Source organism: Carassius carassius, chromosome 1, assembly GCF_963082965.1.
Source record: "Carassius carassius chromosome 1, fCarCar2.1, whole genome shotgun sequence".
NCBI classification, from domain to species: Eukaryota; Metazoa; Chordata; class Actinopteri; order Cypriniformes; family Cyprinidae; genus Carassius; species Carassius carassius.
Window position 1 is genome coordinate 37,839,889 of NC_081755.1, and position 22,069 is coordinate 37,861,957.

At 38.1% G+C, this 22,069-nt stretch overlaps 2 protein-coding genes across 3 annotated transcripts in view; both read right to left on the bottom strand.

Annotated features, from left to right (window-relative positions):
* LOC132149423 (E3 ubiquitin-protein ligase RNF216-like) overlaps window positions 1-15,873 on the bottom strand; it is a 29,096-nt gene extending 13,223 nt beyond the window's left edge. Inside the window, exons 1-13 of one of the 2 annotated variants that reach the window (XM_059558659.1) lie at window positions 15,745-15,873; window positions 14,878-15,018; window positions 14,637-14,776; window positions 10,483-11,067; window positions 9,575-9,651; window positions 9,366-9,468; window positions 9,091-9,252; window positions 8,293-8,407; window positions 7,972-8,108; window positions 7,778-7,828; window positions 7,443-7,580; window positions 6,695-6,843; window positions 6,259-6,337 (exon numbers count right to left, since the gene is read on the bottom strand). In XM_059558659.1, the coding sequence (XP_059414642.1) occupies window positions 6,259-6,337; window positions 6,695-6,843; window positions 7,443-7,580; window positions 7,778-7,828; window positions 7,972-8,108; window positions 8,293-8,407; window positions 9,091-9,252; window positions 9,366-9,468; window positions 9,575-9,651; window positions 10,483-11,067; window positions 14,637-14,776; window positions 14,878-14,944 (1,803 nt within the window). In that variant the 5' untranslated portion in view covers window positions 14,945-15,018; window positions 15,745-15,873. Of the gene's footprint in view, window positions 1-6,258; window positions 6,338-6,694; window positions 6,844-7,442; window positions 7,581-7,777; window positions 7,829-7,971; window positions 8,109-8,292; window positions 8,408-9,090; window positions 9,253-9,365; window positions 9,469-9,574; window positions 9,652-10,482; window positions 11,068-14,636; window positions 14,777-14,877; window positions 15,019-15,248; window positions 15,357-15,744 lie in introns of those variants that run through there. The other variant, XM_059558650.1, reaches the window with a different exon arrangement.
* A 4,141-nt stretch (window positions 15,874-20,014) lies between these two features.
* Window positions 20,015-21,182, bottom strand: uts2r5 (urotensin-2 receptor 5). Its single transcript, XM_059550125.1, has one exon. The coding sequence runs from the start codon at window positions 21,180-21,182 to the stop codon at window positions 20,112-20,114; it is 1,071 nt and encodes a 356-aa protein (XP_059406108.1). The 3' UTR covers window positions 20,015-20,111.
* Between the last annotated feature and the right edge of the window lie 887 nt (window positions 21,183-22,069).

The following is a 22,069-nucleotide window of genomic DNA, read 5'->3' on the forward strand; positions in this document are numbered from 1 at the left end:
CCGCCGTTTCCCGCCTCCTTCTTCCGGATGAATATGAAAGGTTTTATCATTACAGTAACCAAACACTTTTTTGACTTTCTAAGAAAGACTCTTAAAATATAAATAGGGTGAGTAAATGACGACAATTTGCATTTGAGGATGGATTATCCTTTTAAATGCCTTGACTAAACTTGGTCAGGACAATCTGTTAGTTTGCATTCAAATCTGGTACTCAAAAACTGTCTAACCCTAACCTGTGCGCTCAGTGATTATATTAAAATAGGAGCATGAAAATAAGCATTTTACTGTCAATTCTAATAATCACGACAGCACTATCACAAGAAGAAAAACAATATTATGATTTCTGTCATAATCATACAGCTTCCATGACACATCTCCACTGCATATGTGGCTAGTTCTCCAAAGTAAAGCAGCATACACTAGGACAAAGTGTGAACTGTTGCAACATCTGTTGAGGCCCTCTCTGTTGCTTCTCTCCTGAACAGCCGTGCCGCAGCAGCAGGCCTTATAAGGCAGAAGAGGAGATTTGCGGAGCATCTGATTGGGGGGCTGCTTGTTCTGGAGAAGCACGGGCCTGAATGAGCCTCAGGGAGAGAGCGACACACCCACAGCGCGTGCTAACACACACAAACATCCCTAAGCCCAGGCTGCATATCATAAAGCTAGAACAGAAAAAAGGTTTTGATGAAACACTCAAGATTTTAGGGTTTGGCTCTTGATAAGTGATGGGAGGCAGGGCTGAACAAACACAGCTCTCTATAAAACTCATCAACAGTTGAGTATGAAGCATGTCTTAACCAGATCGGTTTGATAGAATGCGTTCCAAACTAATATTTACTATATACACTACTGCACAAGAAACGAATACCCACAAGCAAAGATGCATTTAATCAAAACTGACATTTATAATGTTGCAATGTTTAAAATGTATCACGGTTACCATATAAATACTGGGCAGCACAACTGTTTTCAACAATGATCATGATAAGAAATGTTTCTTCAGCAGCAAATCAGCATACTAGAATGATTTCTGAAGGATCGTGTGACACTAAATCCTGGAGTAATGATGCTGAAAATTCAGTTTTGGCATAAATAATTTGAAATTATATTAAAATGGAAAAGAGTTCTTTAAAATTATAATTATAAAAACTGTTATACTGTATTTTTGATCAAATAAATGCAGCCTTGGTGAGCAGAAGAAACTTGGCAACACATTTGACCAAGCACAAACTTTTGAATGGTAGAGGATTTTGTATTATTAATATTAAAGTTACTGTAAATATATTTAAATATGGTACTATTGAAAAATCTTGGATTTGCATGCTGCTGCTGTCTATCAAGGCAATCTCAGAAACATCATGGATTTCATGGAAAATATAGTGCGCAAACAAAAGCGCCCCAACTAAGCCAGAGAGTAGGGAATGCTGGCAGATCTGCGTGTGAACACCACAACTAACACATCCAATCACTGAGAGGAAAACAGCTTTTTTGGAAACGTACAACCCTAAGCAAAATAAGAAAAAATCTGGGTCAAATATGAACTGTACCACATTTCAAATTTGAAGGATCTGGGTCCAGCCAATGAAAGTCCTTGATCCACAACAAGGGGTGGGGCCACAGAGGCAGTGGAGAGGGGAAAGTGTGTCAGTTATACAACTTCACCGAGGGAAAAGAGTGAAGAGAAGGACAGAGGAGAGGATGTCTCCTCACCACTGAAGACAGGAACTTGAGGGCACACATCACCACAGACAAATAGGACATCAGACAGAAAAAAGACAGGAGGGAAAAAACTTGTGCTGTTAACATGGGAACTGGGATTCCAGAGTTTTCCACAGCCGACTGGACAAATGTGGGCTAGACAGCTGCAAAAAAAATCTCCATACACAATCAGAAATGGGAAGACATCACCCTCAATATTTAGAGTAGAGGTCCATCAATATGTTTTTTTTTCTTTTTCTTTTTAAAATGGTAGAATATGGGGCCAGTAACATTATATAGAACTGTAACAAACATCTAGTCATATGTAAAAGTATGCATGTGATTGGGCAAAAGATTTCTTGTAGATTTTTTTTACTCTTGATGTTTTTGCCTTTATTATGATAGGATAGTCTGGAGCTCACAGGAAGTGAAGAGGAAGAGAGGAGGTGGACAGGATTGGGAAAGGTCCTCGAACTCGGGACGCCTGTAGCACAACAGCTCTGTACGTCAGCGTGCTTCCCACATTTTAATCGCCATCTACATTCACAATAGGGGTTGCACAGACTAATCAACTAGTTGACTTCAGTGCTCTGTCATGACGCTTTAAGCTTGACGTTGATTAGTCGCTAGTCCTATAGAGGGCGCAACAGGATAAGAAATATTTGAAGGACTTCCACATTTACGCTCCGTTTCCAAATAGTTAAAATTACGAATAAATGTATACTCCGTAAGCTCCACAAGACGTGTGAATATATTGCTGGATGCTCCAAATTGCAATAGCCATGTACGCAGCGCTGTGTTATATGCCATAGCTGTGCACAAGGGGTTTGGCACAGCTCCAGACTTATTTCATTAATGATGACATCAGCAACTAGTCGACTTCGACTCGACTCTCATCACATAAAAGACGACTTAAAAAAAAAAAATCAGAAGTCGTTCAACCCCTATTTCACAATGGGTTTAAGTCCACCACACAAACTTGCTACCTTTTCAAAAAGTACTACTATATTCCACTTAGGTACTAATATGTAAACTTTAATTATAATAAGTACCTTTAGGGGTAAGTAAGGTATAAAGGTTTACCTTTGAAAAAGGACAGCTTTTGTACTTTTTTTTTTTTTGAAAGCGAACCAATAAAAAGCTGCTTGGTTTGAAAGTGACTTCTGTCTCAGCTGTGTTTCGTACACAACTGACAAATTTTCACTGTAATTTTGCTAATGTTAGCGCATCTTAACAATAATAGTATTGTATTCTTAATGATGAAAGTGATGTTAGACCATCTACTGAGAACAACAACAATGACTTTTACTTATAGGGAAAACAGAAGTGTCTATTTTTACAGAACTGTAATGTACAGCCAAATGGAGTTCTGGAAAAAATGAAAAAAATATTTAAGATTATTCACCATTTCTAGATGACAAATTTTGGACACTGATGATGCATAAAACTTTGCACATTTATAAATTATTTTACCTAGTAGTCTAGGACATTAATGTTTTTGTGATGGTTCATAGACCAACCCTTTGAAACCTACATCCTTTCAGTTACCAGCTCAGCGGTTTAACCACTAAGCCACAGCTCTGTAAGCTTTTTACTAGAATTGACCATTTATCAGGTGGTTTCCATTTTATACAGATTATCTACCCAAGAAATTTGTTCCCTAGAAGCATGGCTTTGGAAAAGTCCTGATAATGCCGGCCAAGTCAAGCACTGCTGTGCACGAGAGCACAGTTCTCCATTTCGATAGGAATGCCATGCTGAGAGCCAGAAAGAGGAAATGAAAGTGGGTCACATTATGAAATCAAACCACACAACCATTTTCAATTTCCCCCCGTCCAGTCAAGTGACTCCACCAGGAGGAAGAGGGATAGGAGGAGAAAATGGAGGTCCTGCCTGATGGCACACTTAATCTAACGGCTGTGCCGAGAGGAAGGCCAAAGACGCGGCCATTTGAGCGGCTTCCCGTCCTGCTGTGAGCTGCTGCAGAAGTGTGAGGCGGGGTTTAGCAGTGCAATCAGCAGCAGATGTGAGGCAGGCAGAATAAAACTTCTCTGGAGTCATAGAACAAGAGCGCCACCCAATGGACAACAGTTATATGACCGAAAACACAAAATGCATTCCTGATGGCAGGACATTAAAAGAGAAATGCCTACCATCATCTTCCCTTTCACATCAGTAAGACTTGCCCAGATAATAACCAACAAAGATATTTAAAGAATAATTGCCAGTAAACCACTGAATGATTAATGATAAATAATGTATCATTACATCTCTGGTATGCGCTAATTTTAAATAATTCAATGATCCATGTTCCATTATTCCACTTACAAACACACATAAAAATTACAAACACAAATACAAAGTTTGACCACACAAAACCAGTGAGTCACAGACCACTATCTTAATTGAAATGCTAGAAATACACACACAAAAGCAACGGTTTCTCTCAGTAATAAGAAAATACTGAATATTGTGGGGGGGGGGGGTGATTTTTAAGTTATCAACTTTATCAACAGTATCTGTTAATAAAGTGTGAAATCAAGCAGCTTTCTTATAATTACAGCAGAAATATTTTAGCCATCATGGGGTCTTTGAATATCGTGTTGGACAGTGAGTGGCCTTCAGGTCAACTCTAACCCCTAAACAAAAAGGTTTACTAAATACTCAACTGTTTGCGAATATCTAGCAAACTTACAAGAAACCTTTTCTCCTGAGACGATAAGACTCAGAGTTATGTGGGAAATGGTCTGCTTCAAAATGAAAGGAACTCAAAACATGCTTTACATTAAATGACAACAAATGTATGTATATGTACACCCTCAGCTTCGATAATGTTTGAAAGGCACTCGCGATTACAGCCCTCTCACATGCGCTTATTACTTTAAAAGTGATAGAGGGTCAAACAGAGCTAGAGAGAGAGAAATGGAGGTGGACAGATGAATGGAAAGATAGCCCTGACACACTGCAGACGGCTCTAGCATTCTTCTCAGGCCTGTTGAGAAAGCAGCTGTGACTCCAGGGTCCTTGACATGTTCCCCCTGCCAGCTGAATCCACTAACACACAGACGGGCCGACAGCTCTCTGTGTCCTGGCACGGCCCGATACATTCCTCACAGCCCAACACTGATAAGACTCAAGACAAAACATCAAATGTACTTGTAACCAGTGTTGGAGAAGCTACCATGGCATGAACCTTGTCCAGCTACAAACTACCATCTAAAATGTAAAACAAGAGATATTTAAGATTTCTAGAGGACAACTTTTGGACACTGATCATGCATAAAACATCACTCTAATATGCTGATTTGCTGCTCAAAAACGTTTATTATTATTATTATTATTATGAAGGCTGAAAACTACTTAATATTTTTGTGGAAACTATAATACGATTTGTTTTTTTCTTGACATTCTTTGATTAAAAAGTTCAAAAGAACAGCGTTTTTTTGTACTAAATCTTTTGTAATATTATTCATGTCTACACCGCTACTTTTGTAAAATTGAATGCAGAAGTACTATTTCTTTCCTAGTTTTAAAGCATTGTGTTGTAATATTTAACCGAATGGTTAAGTTTTGCCTCATGCTTTAGCAGTGGAAGCTGGGGACCATTTTACATGACTTTACCATGACTTAAGATTTTAGTAAGTTTAGTGACTTTTCCAAAACACACACACAAAAAAATGCCTAATATTTCCAGGTCTTCCATGACAAAGGAAACCCTGGAACAATGCTGACCATTCTCACGGTTGACACTTTTTTATGTTCCATGAAACTTGAATATAAATAGAACTAGAAAAACTAGAACACACCCTGATTTATATTACAAAGTCAAAACTTTGTGATAAACAGCAACATTAAGCATATTCATTTACTGTTAAACACTATTTACTAAACACTGACCAGTGAATAATTTTTCAGTAGTTATAAAATGAAGGTTATTACTGGAAAGGTTTATCATTTTACAAACAGCTAAGCTACTGTGACACTACTGAAAAATACAGTTAAGCTAGGATCTCCTTTCAGCAGTCGCTTTTTCAGTCTGTTTTCCGAAACCTTGCTTCAAAAGAGAACAACAGGTTGGGATTCGTGATTCATATCCCAAAGGTATAAGCCAAATTCTCCCTGTTATCATTTCCAAAACATCATGAGGCAGTGATATCCCAGAATACTGATTCATCTAGTTCTGCTGAACTTCCCTGACCCTGGTTAAGCTCTGTTTAGGGTTCAGAGTGCTGAATATTTATAGCAGACAAGATGAATTGCTGTCATTGTTCTTGCCCTGACTGATTCCAGCTAAGTAAACCCTGCCAATGAAAAAAATACCATTAGTTTGATATACTCTAGCATGGTTCATTATGGGGCCTCAGACTGCAAACCACAGACTTTGCTCATCTTTTCCCCAGGCCTATGGCGCCAGCAAGTGACCACTAGGTATAGGTTGCTAAATATAGGTTGACAGAGGAAGAGAGAACTGATCCAGAACATGACAGGACTTTCATAAAGAGATCACTGCAACGATTGAATTCCACATACACACTAGTGTATCAAGGCACATGGACTAACCTTTCTGCAGCGTGGGTTTGGGCAACTGAACAGAGAAACGTCTTTATCCAACAGTGCTGGGAAGTTACAAAATGGACACCTTGAAAAGAAAGTGAGGAAAAATAGTGTTGTTAGGATTTATAATGATGGATCATTTTAATCTCAAGTTTGTATCATTAATGTGGATTATGACTTAGGCTATATGACAGGGCTGCACGATAAATCGCATGCGATATTTAATGTGCATCCTGTCAGTAAAGACGGTTCTGTAATCAGCGGTAAATCTCTACGTGCGTGATTTCTCATTGAGCAGCATTAACTACACAGAGCAGTTGTTCACTGACAAGCTTTGCAAAACATGATCGTGGTTTGGCGCAGCTTGTAAGTGAACAATGTCGCATGGGATTTATCCTGCAGCCCTAAGTCATATAGCTGTCGATCGACACATTTAACTCACCTGACCAGTTCATCAGCACAGGTGGCTGCTACGGCTTCCTCTGCCTGTCTCTCGTAATATTTGCACAGAATGTTTTCAGGTAAAACCTTCTCCAGCTCACTGGTAGGGAATGAACAGGTGCAGCTCCCATCCATACAACTCAACTCTGACTGCAAACACACACAAAGCACAAAGCACCCTTTTTAATACCAAAGTACACTACAACTGTAAAATTAAACGAGTGCTTGCATTGAGAAGCTACACTACTGCTAAAAGGTTTGGGGTCAGTAAGATGCCCTTTTTTTAAATGATGCATTAAGTTGATCAAATGTGACAGTAAAGACAATCTTGGTGAGGATTTCTTTCAAAAACAATGACCGACCGCACACTTCTGAATGGTAGTGGATGTGTCTAAACACTATGTATGAATTCAACTCCATTAGACATAACATATTAAACGCCTGCAAACCAATGATGACAGAGCTTTTCTGAGAACTTGTCGTATCCCTTGTTTTGTGCAATAATCAAGGTGAATAAACAGTATTAGAATGTAAATGAAACTCAGATGGGAGACAAATTGGGAAACACCTAAAAAGCACAGGGCAAAATGAAACCAAAACACATGGGAATTTTAAAAACACGAGAACAAAACATGAACCCTGTGCACAATGCATGAAAACACTGTGACATAATAATGGTCATGAACGCACACACAGTTTCCAGTAATACAATTAGTGAAGAGACTGAACAGTCTGAACAGATGACTTACCCGTCCCGAGCCGAACACTGCCTCCTGGGCGTATTTCACCAGACACTCCTTGCAGAACAAATGACCATCTGTACACTGGGTCATCTCCTCAAAGGCAAACTCCCCACAGCAGCAGCCACACTCAATCAACTGGCCGTCCTGAGAGCACAGGTCAAAAATGTCACATGCTTTCAACATACAGTTCAGTATTATAATCTAGAGCACATTACAAGGCAGAGTTTGGTCACTCTAATTTGGTTTTAGAGCTGGAAACACTACAGTTTTTTCTCATGACGTGGATTGACATGTCCTTTACAAGAGCATTTAAAGTACATAAACTGGCTCTTCACACCCACCTTTTGATACTGCTCCTCATTCACTTGCAAAGCCAACAGGAAATCTTCATGCTGAAAGTGGGAGAAAAAAACTATTTTATAATTATTTCAACAATTAACACCCCGTCCGCTCAATTCACCACAACCCAATTTTTTTGGGTTATTTCAGGAGGAACCATGAGAAATAAATAGAAGAAGTGAGCCATGTAAAGTACCTCAGCCATTTCCTTGGCTTTCTGCTCGTAGAACTGCAGCTCTTTCACAAGCGACGGCTCTAGTGTACTCTCATTACCGCGGCTCCATCTGCGATTCTTCTCCAGAAAGTACATCTTTCTCTCCAGTTTAAAAGAAGCTGAGATGAACGAGATGCAGTGTTTATTTCAGCGTTTACATGGTTTTATTTTGCGCTCAACAAAGAATCATATCATTCCGCTTTTGTTGGTTTTGATTGCTTACATTGTCCTCATTTGTAAGTCATCTTAAATGACTAAATGTAATGTAAATAGCATGCTAAAGATAAAGACATATGTACACACCCTGCTCAAACTTGAAGTCTATGAATGCACGCTCATTTGGCTCCCTCCTTCTCTTCTTCTTCCCTGAGGGGTCAGTGGAGTTCTCTTGCCACTTCTTGAGGGCTTGGAATAAGGCCTTGAAAGGTTACCAGAGAGATTAATGCCACACAAATGACTAGTGGTCATACAATATGGGACTGCAAATTATATTTTAAGTCTTGGCCTAATGGTTAGAGAGTTGGACTCGCAATTGAAAGGTTGTGAGTTCGAGTCTCGGGCCGGCAGGAATTGTAGGTGGGGGGAGTGCATGTACAGTTCTCTCTCCACCTTCAATACCACGATTGAGGTGCCCTTGAGCAAGGCACCGAACCCCCAACTGCTCCCCGGGCGCAGCAGCATAAATGGCTGCCCACTGCTCCGGGGGTGTGTTCACAGTGTGTGTGTGTGTTATCACTGCTCTGTGTGTGTGTGTGCACTTTGGAAGGGTTAAAAGCAGAGCACGAATTCCGAGTATGGGTCACCATACTTGGCTGAATGTCACTTCACTTTATAAGCATCTGCATCAAGATCTTCTACATCATCCTAACTTTTTCTTACATCTGCTACGATGACAATAAATGAATTTCTAAATATGTCTCTTTTAAGTATAATGTTAAAGAGACAATTAATCGTCATAATCGCAGTTACGTCTTAAACAATTACACTCCAGCCAAAACTTCTAGAACAAGTGTGACAGCCCTAGTTGAAATCAAATCAATATTTAGATCATTCACAATTTTCCTTAAAATACACACAATGAAAACAGAGAATATTTTTCACCTTTCGGGTGATTGCATAGTGTCCTTTGAGGCAATTCAGGGCCCATTTGATATCCTGACAGCTCAACATTCTGAAGTCACCCATCAGCATGTCTGCAGCTTGAATGACAACATCTGGGCCAACAGTCTTTAGTTTGAAGTAATCAAAATAATTTTCACTTTCCTGCGTAAAACAGTAAAAAGTTAAGTAAATAACACCACAGTAGATGCTTATATTTAATACATTCATACACCACCACACATAAACTACGCATCTGATGAAAATATTGTGCAAACCTGTGTCTCAGAATCATTCGTCTCGAGGAGAACACTGCTTTGTGTCAAAACTGAGTTAGCTTTTTTCGGATAATCAGGGTTTTCCAACAACAGATTGCATATTCTGTGATAAAAAAACAAACAAAAAAAACAATGTCTCACAAAAAAATAAATCCCATGTAAACAAAAAACGTCTGATCAAAAATGAGCGGAAAAAGGTTTGTGCTTACACATTTAAATCTTTCAGGTCACCTCTCTCGATCAATTCTGCTACATATGCGTCCTGCACATCGGGGAAAAGGTCCATCTGAAAATGTCAAAATAAATCCCACCTTTAAAATACAATTTGCATACTCTGATCCTTTAAAGGGATAGTTTACCCAAAAATTGTAATTCTGTCATTAATAACTCACCCTCATGTCGTTCCAAACCTGTAAGACCTCCGTTCATCTTCAGACACAAATTAAGATATCTTTGATGAAATCCAAGAGCTTTCTGACCCTCTGTGGACAGAAATGCAAACTGTAATGTTCCTAGCTACAGAAACGTTGCAAGGACATTGGTAAAACCAATGTGACATCAGGAGTTGTACAAGAATATTTTTCGTGCACAAAGAAAACAAAAATAAAAATTTATTAAACAATTCTTCTCCCCCGAGTCACCATCTTCTGCCATTTTGGAGAGTCCCCCATATCGTAACCAGCGCTGTTTATGTTCGGGGGTGAATGAGCACACATGAACGTAATCAGCGTTGTTTATGCTTAGGGGAAAGTGTGCGTGTGTGTTGTGATACTCTCCAAAATGGCAGAAGACGGTAAATTGGGGACAAAGTATTGTTGAAAAAAAGTTATTTTTGTTTACTTTGCACACAAAAAGTATTTTCATAGCTTTGCAAAAGTGAAGTCGAGCCACTGATGTTCTTGTTACGTTATTTGGACCTGGGAACATTACATTTGCGTTGCTGTTTATGGGAGGATCTGAGAGCTCTTGGATTTCATCAAAAACATCAGAATTTGTGTTCTAAAGATGAACAAAGGTCTTACCGGTTTGGAACGACATGAGGATGAGTAATTAATGACAGAATTGTATTTTGGGGTGAACTAACCCTTTAACATGAGGAGCTAAAAAAAAGACTCACCACCCCATTCACCAGTATATCAAGGGCCGTCCGGTCAGGGGTCTCCTGTATGAAGGGTTCTCTGGGAGCTGAAGGTCCAGGTCTCTCATTATCAGCCAGTGCAGGGAAACGTGCAGGAGAGGGGGGGGCCACCGGCTGCTCGTCTCGTCTGACCTCTACTAGCACAGTCTCCTGTGGTGTCCGAGGCCTTTTAGTGGTCCTTTCAGCTCTCGGCCAGACAACCACTTTAATTTTGTTTCCCAAGTCTGCCTGACCTGATTCAGTGGTGGGTGGAGCTGAGAAAAGAGAATTGGCCTGATTCACTGAGTGTGCACTGGATGAAGGGTCCTTAGGAAGGGGCAGTGAGTCCTTAACAGGCATTTGAGGTCTGTGCAAGGCATTTTCTCTAGACGTCGAGGGTACAGCATTCTGGTCCGTGGTTAAGACACCTATGGCTTGGTTTCCTAATGTAGGATGTGCGGTGACTACAGAAGGATGATGAGCGTGTGCGCTGGTAGGATGTCTGTTGGATCCAGATGCCTGGCTTGGGAAGGTGCTCGCACCCCACTTGGCAGCAGGTCGGATCAGCTCACGATGAGGTGAGGGCTGTGGCTGCCGGATGGAAAGAGAGTGTATGTTTAATATTTGAACAGGAACTGCTCATCATGTTTTAGTGCAGTGATTACACATACATTTTCTGGAAATCAGAAATGTAAGCACTGAGCAAATGATCTCTTAACTCCAAAACAAAAACAGTGCTCCTAAAAGTATTCAGACATTTAAGGAACAATTAAATATCATTAAAAATCATTAGACCGCAGACTTCAAGAGATATCAAATGGTTACATGCGCTATTGCCTACCACAGTAGTGTTATTTTAGTATTGAGTTTTTATTTGTAACAGTAAAAAACTTTTTTATTAATAAACGCATTTGCATATTTTAGCACATCAAATTTAACTAAATTAAAATGAAAAATCGGCAACTAGTTGAAATTAAGTTTTTCATATTTTATTTTTAATTTATATTTTTAATCAAGTAATTAGTAATTTAGCTTTAGTTAACTTAACCCTGTTGCCTGAAAAAATAACAAGGCAGTTTGATGCTAAATTGAAACTCTCGTGAACGCGTATCAAAGACTGACACAGAAGAGAAGAAATTGTAGAATAAAGTTGTTATTTTTGTTTTCTTTGCTCACAAAAAGTATTCTCGTAGCTTCATAAAATCAATATTGAACCACTGATGTCATATGGATTATTTTAATTATGTCTTTACTACCTTTCTGGACCTTGAACTCGGTAGTTTCATTGTTGTCTATGGAGGGTCAGAAAACTCAGATTTCATAAAAAATATCTTCATTTCTGTTCTGAAGATGAACAAAGGTCTTACAGGTTTGGAAACAGATGAGGGCAAGTAATTAATGAGTGAATTTTCATTTTTGTGTGAACTATCCCTTTAAGACGTGTAGCGGGGCTCCAGAGTGCCTGTGTGGAACGATCATAGAACTGTGAATGCATCCTCAACTTAGGTCCTTCACAGAAAGTGTTTTTTTATTACTATAGTATTTAGTGATTTCTTTAGGATATTTTCACTGACAGGCAGGCATCATATTGTTTGTAACCACAGAAATTGCTTGCATGCCCCCATTGAACAATTCTTTTGTGTAAAAAGTACAAAAAAAGCTCACAATATACTATTGCCGCGTTTCCACCGAAATTACCCGGAACATTTGTATCAGGAACTTTTTTTCCCAGGAACTTTTTTCCCCCCAGACCTGTTGCTTTCTGCGTTTCCACCGCGGTGTAAAGTACCGGGAAGATTAGGCAAATAGACTGGTGACGTAGGTCTGCGCGCGTTTCTCAATACAAAGTACGCTGATTTTGGACGTGCATTCTCGGTAGTTCAGACTTTGTGCATTCGACTCGGGAGTGTGATGTCCGCGACGACGCAAGTTCATTAATTCTGCAAACAGCAGAGTACTTGATAACTTCAGTCAGCTGACCATGGCTACTGCTATTTTCCTCTCAGTATATTTACAATAAAACGAAATAGGATATCAAATACCACTGCCTCCTTTCGTTTTCATTTAAGCATAATAACAGCTGCAGAAATGTACTTAGTTCAGGGATATGTGTATATATACAGCCATTACAATGAAACGAAATATTATATAGATTTGCCTTTTTTATTTTCATTTTAACATATAGATAAATTGAATACAGACCAAAGGTAACCTGTTAGATTTACCCAAAACGAATTATATTTTATGTTTAACCACTAAAGAGACATCAGAGCCAGCGGCACACATCAGAAGGTATAGCCGAGGAGAGGCTGCTTCTTGGCGGATAGACGATCACTGAGCTCCCGCTGGTCGCGTCGAGCTGACCGTCTCTGAGATCGGCGAAACACATTTTTAAATAGGCGCTGTCTTTATAAATAAACCACAGATTTGAGTTTTAAACAACTACATTCTCGCCTGAAATACGTTTAAAATTACATTTCATGACACAATAACAGTAATATTTTGAAAATGTTGATCCGAATAACTGGTGGTTGAACTCAACCAATGCTGCGTGAACTCAACCAATCAGGATGTTTAGCGGCCAAGTCCCGCCCCCGAAAGTTCCGGAACTTTGAAAAAGTACCACCTCGCCAGCAGGGACTTTCTGAGGGGCATTTTTTTACCCAGAACTTTATTTAGTTCCTGGTTCCTGCGGTGGAAACACACCGAGTACCAGGCCAAAGTCCCTAGATCCTGGGTAAAGTTCCTGCGGTGGAAACGCGGCATATGTAAGATTCTCTTTAGGAAACTATATATTATTTAAGCCCATGCCATCCATTGACATTTATTATTAAGTAAGTTTCATTTAAATAATTCAAATTAAAAAGTAATGTTCCAAGTTTCACATTCATTAATTTAGCAGACATATTTATCCAAAGTGATTTACAAATGAGGAAAACTAACTGTCATTTGTTAATTTATTTACTGATTTGGTAAGCTGTTTATTTAGCCCTGTCCACAGATTTGTGCATATGGTAGGTTAAATGACAAGAGCGGCAAATGCAGGTCTACACAGAAAACTAATTATAAACTTTATTTGATTAACTTTAAATTTAATTAAGTTCCAGACAGCATCAGTCAGAACTTGGTCCTTTGTTCACTTTATTTTACTGCGGATTTGTTTACAAACAAAGCACAAAACGCAGGATTTTCATGAAGATTTAAACTAAAAGACGATGCTGTGCTGACTATATGGGATTCGACAGTAACATCACAACACAAGTGTGAGTAACAGTTTTTATTACATGATCACGATTGCTTTGATTGTTAGTACAGATCGCTTGATATGTACGGAGTATTTATGTGTTTTTTTATCTAAATCACATCAGTGTCCATCTATGAAGGATGTAGCTTGTCAAACATACACAACTATTAGCCAATCACAGCAGTGGGCATTTACTTCTGTTCTGAGTCTACAATCTGCCACAACTATTCAAATGGAGCGCTCTGATGAGAACAGAAAATATCCTATTACTCGAAAATTATGATTTTTTTTATGATGTTCAGTACAAAGTAAAAAGGCAGTTCATGAGCCATGACCCCTTTAATATTTTGTGTTATTATTATTATATCATATTACCATTCTCATAATAAGAGGTGAAAAAGCAATATGTCAAATAGCCAACAAAATCTGCAATGTAAAATGCCAGGACACTTAAATTAGTGAGCGAGCTAGAGAGTAGACGAAATGCAGTCTTGTGTATGTCTAAGTGCATTGGTTTATGGCTGTGACGTGGTGAAGTTCTTGCAGAAGAGGTGTGTCTTTTTCATTTGTTGTTTTTTTTTTTTTAAAAGATGATCTCTCACAAAATTCTAATCAAATTCAAATAAAATTTAAACCAGATAGGAATAACAACTGTGCAAAGTACAAAAGCCAAGTGCAAAGTACAAAAGCCAAATGCAGATACAGATTTTTGCTCAACTATCATTCAATATTATTAATCTGTTACCTATATATATATGGTTATAAAGCAATATCACCAGGTCCCTGCTGACTCCACTCACTAGTAAACTATATTATCATATTCATAAATTCTACTTTCATATTCATAAAGAATGCAGGGAGAAGAAAAACCAAACAGGGACCCTGTGAATTGGAAAGCAGCTCCAGTTACCTCTAAGATGCGAACGTCCTCCTCTTCTTCATCGTCCTTGCCCACAACATGGACATTTGGTACAAATCTGACAGGTTCATCATCAGAATCCGACGATGAGGATATGGTTATGTAGGACGTCCTCGTCCTAGCTCTTTTAGCTACCAAAATAACACAACGAAAGTGTCATGACACCCAGAATACTACTATTACTTCCAATAAAGATGAACGTGACGCCAAAATAAAGGCTTGGTGACAGTACCCCGACTGCGATGGGTGTTGAAACTAGCCAGGTGGATGACATCATCATCACTGGACTCGTCCGCCATGATAAGACACACAGACTCCCTGAGTCGTCCACCTTCGCTCTCTCACACAAACACCCATGCACACACACAGGAACCTGAAATGAGACAAGCAGAACCGCACATTCATGACATGGTGTGTATTCATCATGCTTATGACATAAACACAGTCATTGTATCTTAATGATGCACTTAGACTGGATACATCTGTGCGTGTGCACGTACGATTTAATTTCCTATTTCACACGAAGTGATGTAGTTTCCAAACATGACTGAAATTTTTAAAGCACGCAAGACAGATTCAAAACAACATATTCATGACCCTTACTCAGTTTGAGTTCATACACAGCACACACATAAAGCGAGTTAAGTGTGTTATGTGCATCTATGATGATTCAGATCAACGCGCCTGTGACACTGCTGTCTAAATAGTCTGCTCACTAGGGTTTGAAACACAGCCTGTTAATTACAGCAGATTGGAAGAACAACACACTAACGTTATCTGATCCCGCATATAAGTGCTGAGAAACCCTGTTGATGTTATGAGCCTTCGCTTTCCTTCGTCTTTTATAACATGTGGACACTGCCAGATCAGTAAAACGTACAGTAGGATAAAAGAAACAAACAAATCTGTACTCGCTAAAGTCCCTAGCCTGGCTCAGCTACGTTAGCTGTTTGGCGTTAACCGACCGCGCCAGCTGATATCACTTAAACAAGACAGATTTTCATCCTTAGACGGGTGTTTCATCCCAACTTAATGGCGAGGACGAGCGAACTCTAATAAGGCTACAACACACGAAGACTGTTTAATAAACTGCACGTACCTCTCAGTCACAATATCCAGCACCTCGAAAGCGTTTGATCGCCGGATATCGAAACAAACGGCCAAAACAAGACAGCGTGTGACGTCAGACGCAAATGCGTCTTGCGGTAGGCGAAGCCGCGGAGGATCATGGGGGTTGTAGTTCTCTGTTGTTTATTGTTAGGTTTTGGATGTCCTCTAGGTGTCTCTGTTTTCCTTCTTACAGTTTACAACCACTTTGATGCCTTTTTTTTAAACTTTAGATTAAACTCTCTTAACAGATGGTCATGTTTTTCAACATGCCAGACCCCCCCCCCCAATTTCTTGGATACACATAAACATAAGAAAATTAGTTAAATGCAAATGAAATTTAAAATTTAATTGCATTTAATTCCAAAGTGCAATTCACAACTTTCGTCTGAGATGACTGTCTATTAATTTCATCATGATGAAATAACTATTAGTTGAAGTAACTGTAGACGGACTGACTTTTCAATTATTCTTAATTCATTGTTTTAGGGAAAGTGATGGGCAATAGGCTATTTCATGTTTAGACAGACCTAATGATTTCCAGGATAATAGCCTGTGATCCATTGACATCAATTACTGTAATATGGGCTACATATGGATGCAATATTTCATCATCTTTATTTTCCATTCACGGTTTCTGTGGTCCCATGTCCCACTTTTCCTTGTTTTCTGTTCTGACGTGGTTGCATGTAGGCCTTTGTAATGTAAACCTGTATCCAAATCAACAAGACAGCGTTGATGAAAATATAGAATTACAGTTATACAGTTACAGTTAAAAAAAACATTTAAGGTATTACTGTACAGTACCGTACAGTACAGTACTGTATTTATTTATTTATTTATTTTGCTATACTCTGCTTTGAATATTTGAGGACATGTCTTCCCTATAATATTTATGGTGATTTGCAGACAAATCTTTATCCCTATATTTGTCTTTACATAGACAGACAGACAGAAAGACAAATAGACAGATAAATCACCTGTTTCAAGACCATTTCATATGAGTGAAAGCTTTAAAAAAATCACAAGGGGGTATGTATCACTGATATTTTAGCATAGAATTTTTTTTTAAATATCTTGAGCTTGTTAACCACATATAAATTTAACCAAAAACTCATTCAAAAACTAACTGACTTAAGGACAACGGTACTGGAAAATGCTAACTTGTTTCCAGGTTATTGCCTACAAAAAATGCCATGCATCATATGTCCCTAAAAAATATACATATAAATTAAATAAAAAAAGGAGAAGAATTGTCAATGTTAAATTGATGGTGACTTTAATAATGCACATGGTCTCATATCTTAAATATATTGACCAAAACATTTTTATAAACTGTGTCCAAATAAAGCCTCTCCAACAAAGTAGTCTTTATTCTGAATGGCACAGATCCAAGTCAAACAAAGTGACTGTCCTTAGCTTCATTTCATGAAAATGGAAAGTATGCTGGCCCTGGGAGAGATGAACAGTGGTGGGCAATTATGCTTAGACTCCCTTAGGATGCAACAGGCTCTCCAGCAAAAGGTGATGACTAAAATGATGAAGACATTTCAAAGTAGGTCAGTGTAGTTGGAAAGTATGCATCAGATGGCCATGACTGGAAGAACGAACTTGAAATCTACACATGGGATCTTACCAATGAAAACCGCAATCTCAGTCATTACTTCTTTAACTCAAAGCGAGGAATGTAGCACCTGTGGGCTTCCACTCATGTGTCATATGCTAAAAGCTGTTGTATCCTCATTAATAAAAAATTCAGTTAAAAAATTAATGCTTCATCTGCAAATGGCTATACAAACATATCAGCTATTCATAAAAATTCTCATAAATGCTGGTTTTACCCTGTCAGTCATCACTCAAGTTCAGACTTTACCAGCAGGAGAATCTATTGAAATATCAATCCTTAAAATCATACCCCTACCAGGCCATGAAAATGGTAAAACATTGTATTAGCTAACAGATGGGATCTCCTAAATCAGTCCTTCATCAAAATAAGAAATAATATAGATTTCCTCTGTTGTGCACAAGTTTTTTTTTTTCTGTCCAAAAGGTAAAAATATCTTTAATTATATAATATAATGTTTAAAAGAGTCTGTGAATGCTGCTCATCTGCTGTTTAAAAGAGATTTATGAGTCACAATAAATCAAATTGTTACAGAAAATTGCTGTTGTGCAATGATTCAAAAGTGTAAATGTTTGTTAACAGACAACATTTTTAGGTCTGGCTCACTGTAGTGATGGTATAGGGATTGCAAAACCTTATTTAAAATCCCCCCCAAAAAATATTAACCCACCACTACCAACTCCAACAGAATATACAATTGGTATCTGTCATGTATTTATTATTTTTAAATTATTAAAACAAATAAAAACTAATAAATGTTAAAGACCTCTTGCTGAAATATCGGTATTGTAGGATTTTTTTAATTAAATTTACAAATGTCTGTCTTTCATTAAAGGGTCATCTTTTCATCAAAATATTTTATACAATGAATAAAAAACTTTGAGACTTTTGCTGTCAGTTACTCTTTTTCCTTCTGCTTCAAATGTAACCAAAAGTATAGTTCTGTGGGAAATATATTGCTTGGTATGACATATAAATTGTTTACAAGAAAGCGCAGCTTCCCTGAACAGGAGCCATGACATTTATTACACAACTGAAGGCGAGTCAAGAAGAAGTCCAAAACGCATTGACCAGGATAACTGTAGCCAGATAGATGGTTTCAATTCTTCAACATAAAAAAGAACAGCCAGTACAGCGTGTGCATTTGAAACAATATCTGAACAGAGTAAGTGTTTGGCTTTAGTAACACTGGACCATCTAGATCATTCAAAAATAGTTTGGAAGAACAGCTTACTAAAGTCTAGTGAGTGTCCAAGACACTATATGGGACGCTTAACAATGAACAATTCTTAACCATGTTGCCAAGTTTATTTTCACAAATAAGGAGAAGAATAAACATAAAGAGAAACAATATATATTTTTAAATAAAATCAAGCTAAAACAAATGCCTTTTTTGCACTATTTTTTTTTACAGTTTATTAAAATAAAACGCCATATTAAAAGTATATATGGATGTGATGCATTGACAATATTCCAGGCATCAGTGCTTTAAAGGAAATTGAGACATCGTCACTATGGGGACATTTTTCCAGGTTTGGTTGCATGATTTCAACCACATCTGCTTTCTTTTGCATGCAAATGAAAAATCACAACTGACAATAGCCTTGTGAATAGCTTTTGAGCAAAACAAAGTACTTGAGTACAACATATTTAATGTGTAAACTAGACTTTATAACGAACATATTGTTATATAACTTATATATATAACAAAGCACATATAAATATAATACAAAAACTATTGAAAGTCATGTGTGATTTTTAATAAAAAGAAATCAAAGATCAATCCAAACACATTATTTACTTATATATTGCACATCCATCTCTTTATTTATGATTGCACACATTTCTCACAATAAACAATGAAACAACCTGCATGTATTTAATATAGTCCTTAGATTCAGAACCACGTCAGCACTGTAACTTTGAAATTGAGACCCATACATCATCTGACAACTGAATAAATAAGCTTTCCATTGATGTATGGTTTGTTAGGATCGGACAATATTTGGCCGAGATACAACTATTTGAAAATCTGGAATCTGAGGGTGCAAAAAAATCTTTAAAGTTGTCCAACTGAAGTTCTAAGCAATGCATATTACTGATCAAAAAATAAGTTTTGGTATATTTATGATAGTAAATTTACAAAATATCTTCACGGAACATTATTTTTTACTTAATATTCTAATGATTTTCGGAATAAAAATAAAAATTGATAATTTTGACCCATACAATGTATTTTTGCCTATATTTCTTCAAATATACCCCTGCTACTTATGACTGGTTTTGTGCTCTAGGGTCACATATTTGGTCAGCGATGTAGAACAACTCTTTAGATGCATAACATGAACAAAAAAGTGCAAAATATTAACATTCATATTTGTTTATGACAACAATTATCATATAATCGGTCTAGCAAATCTCTAATGCAGATTTGATGAAACACACCAACCAACACAGAACATTAATATTAGTATTTGTTCTCAAATTATTCTTGGGGCTTTATTTTTTACAACTATAAAATAATTTTCCCAGAACGTTGACGGTTTTTTTTTTTTTGGTTAGCTGTCCTGGTTAACCAAAATATAAAAAAAGTATGTTTCGGAATCTTCTATGAATCTTTCCTATACAACACTGAGGAAATAAGTTTGTTAAATGTAATTATCAGTTCCACAAAGCAGCCATGTTTAAGCAACAATATCATATCAAGTGTGCTGTAAGCATCCAGAAGAACGCCATCACGGTGCGCACTGCTGACCCCCAGAAGACACAGACCTTTGAGAGGACAGTCTGAACCTCTTCTTAAACTCTGTGCTGCTTTTCTGTCTGTCCCTCACATATTCCTGATAATTCTTCGTTAATAAAGTGTACAAAAAAGGGTTGATACAACTGTTACTATACGCCAAACAAGTAACAACGAAGTTAATGTACACCACCGTGCTGCTCGAGAGCCCTCCGTGCGCGTAATAATAGATACTGAGCAACTGCCACAACCAGAAGGGTAAGAAACATGCCCAGTAAGTCAGAACTATACTGAAGATCATATATAACACCTTTTGTTTAGGACACTTCTTCATTTCTCTGGATGGGAATATAGACGTTTGCGACAGCCAGTAGGTCCGGGCTAATTTCAGGTAGAGATATCCGATGATTAACCCAGGAGCCAAGATGCAGGTGTTGAACAGGATGGTCAGATACACTCTGTACGCGGTCATCTGCCAGGTCGGATGGCACATGCGCTTCTCTACTCCATTGTGCACGTCTCTCTTGAGGTCAATCATGATCATGGTCGGCAGAGCCAGTATGAAGGAGAAGAGCCACACGAGGCAGGTGACCGCGCGCCTGTAGCGCCGGGACCGGCCGAAAGTGTCCAGCGGGTTCACCACAGCTAGATAGCGCTCCGTGCTCATGATGGTCAGGATGAAGATGCTGGCGTGCATGGTGACCAAATCCAGGCTGAACAGAACGCGGCATCCGACGTCGCCAAAGTACCAGTCCTTCGCAAAATACGTCCAAACCACGAAAGGGATGGTGGAGAGGTACAGCAGGTCCGCCAGAGCCAAGTTCACAATGTAGACGTACATCGATCCAGTCACGCGCACGGAGGTGTTCATGATGATCAGGGTATAAGCGTTTCCAATTACTCCTACTGAACACATGATGGTCAAAATTGTGCCGAGTATGGATGTTATTAGTAAATCGTATGAAGGCGCGTGCTCCTCAGGTCCTGTTATTGTTGGTGAGATGTTTGTAAAAACAGCCGAGATATTCACCTGATTCCTCACACCAATTAGATCATCTGATTCCATTTTTAAAACGGTTCACTTCATTCCTTGGTGAAATTAGTTCATTTTAACATCAAAATTGCAGTTAGCCTACCTGAATTTTCCATTAGCCTATACAAGATATAGCTGTTAACATACCAATATATACATTAGCCTATTTCTAATGTATGTCCAGATGACTCTATAAACATGCACATACATTGTAAATATGTAAATAAATAAAAACAAATGTGCGCAAAATGTGCCGCGTTCACCATCTGTGCGTAAAGCTTCTCAGACTGCAGGTCCAGTTGGTGCAATATGGTCGTGGGTGGGTTTTATGAGAACCAGTTTGGGTGTAATACGTGCTGCATCACAAGTATAGAATAACAAAGTATTTTAGACTCAGCGCGCTACAGCTTTTTGGATGAGCACTGCGCGCGTTTCATCGAATGCTTTGGTTCCTTCTGTGTTTGTTGTGAAGTTCCAGCAAGGACTTGGCAGGGAATCTTTCACGAATGAATTAAAAGAATCAAATTAAGCTGTGACAGAGTTTATTAAATTAAAACGAAATATTTACATTTATTAATATGACTAAACCTCATTGATAAAAGTGATATTAAATTGAAAATATGAAAACGCTTTCATTAGCCTATTTTAACAACATTTGTTTCCATCTACTTTATCTATACAGCTCCCAAGAATTTCTGTTATTTGTACACAATGTTTTGAATTTTCAGTCATTCATTTTTTAAATAAGTTTTTGGTACCACTTTGATTTTACGGCAGCAGTGAAACCTAAGTTTTCATCATAATTGTCATATTTGTCGAAAATATGTGAGTACAGGACTCCATAACAAAGGATTCTTAAAATTTAAGCTGTAAATATCGAGGATGAATGTACATTAATACTTGCCTTTATGAGTTTTTGC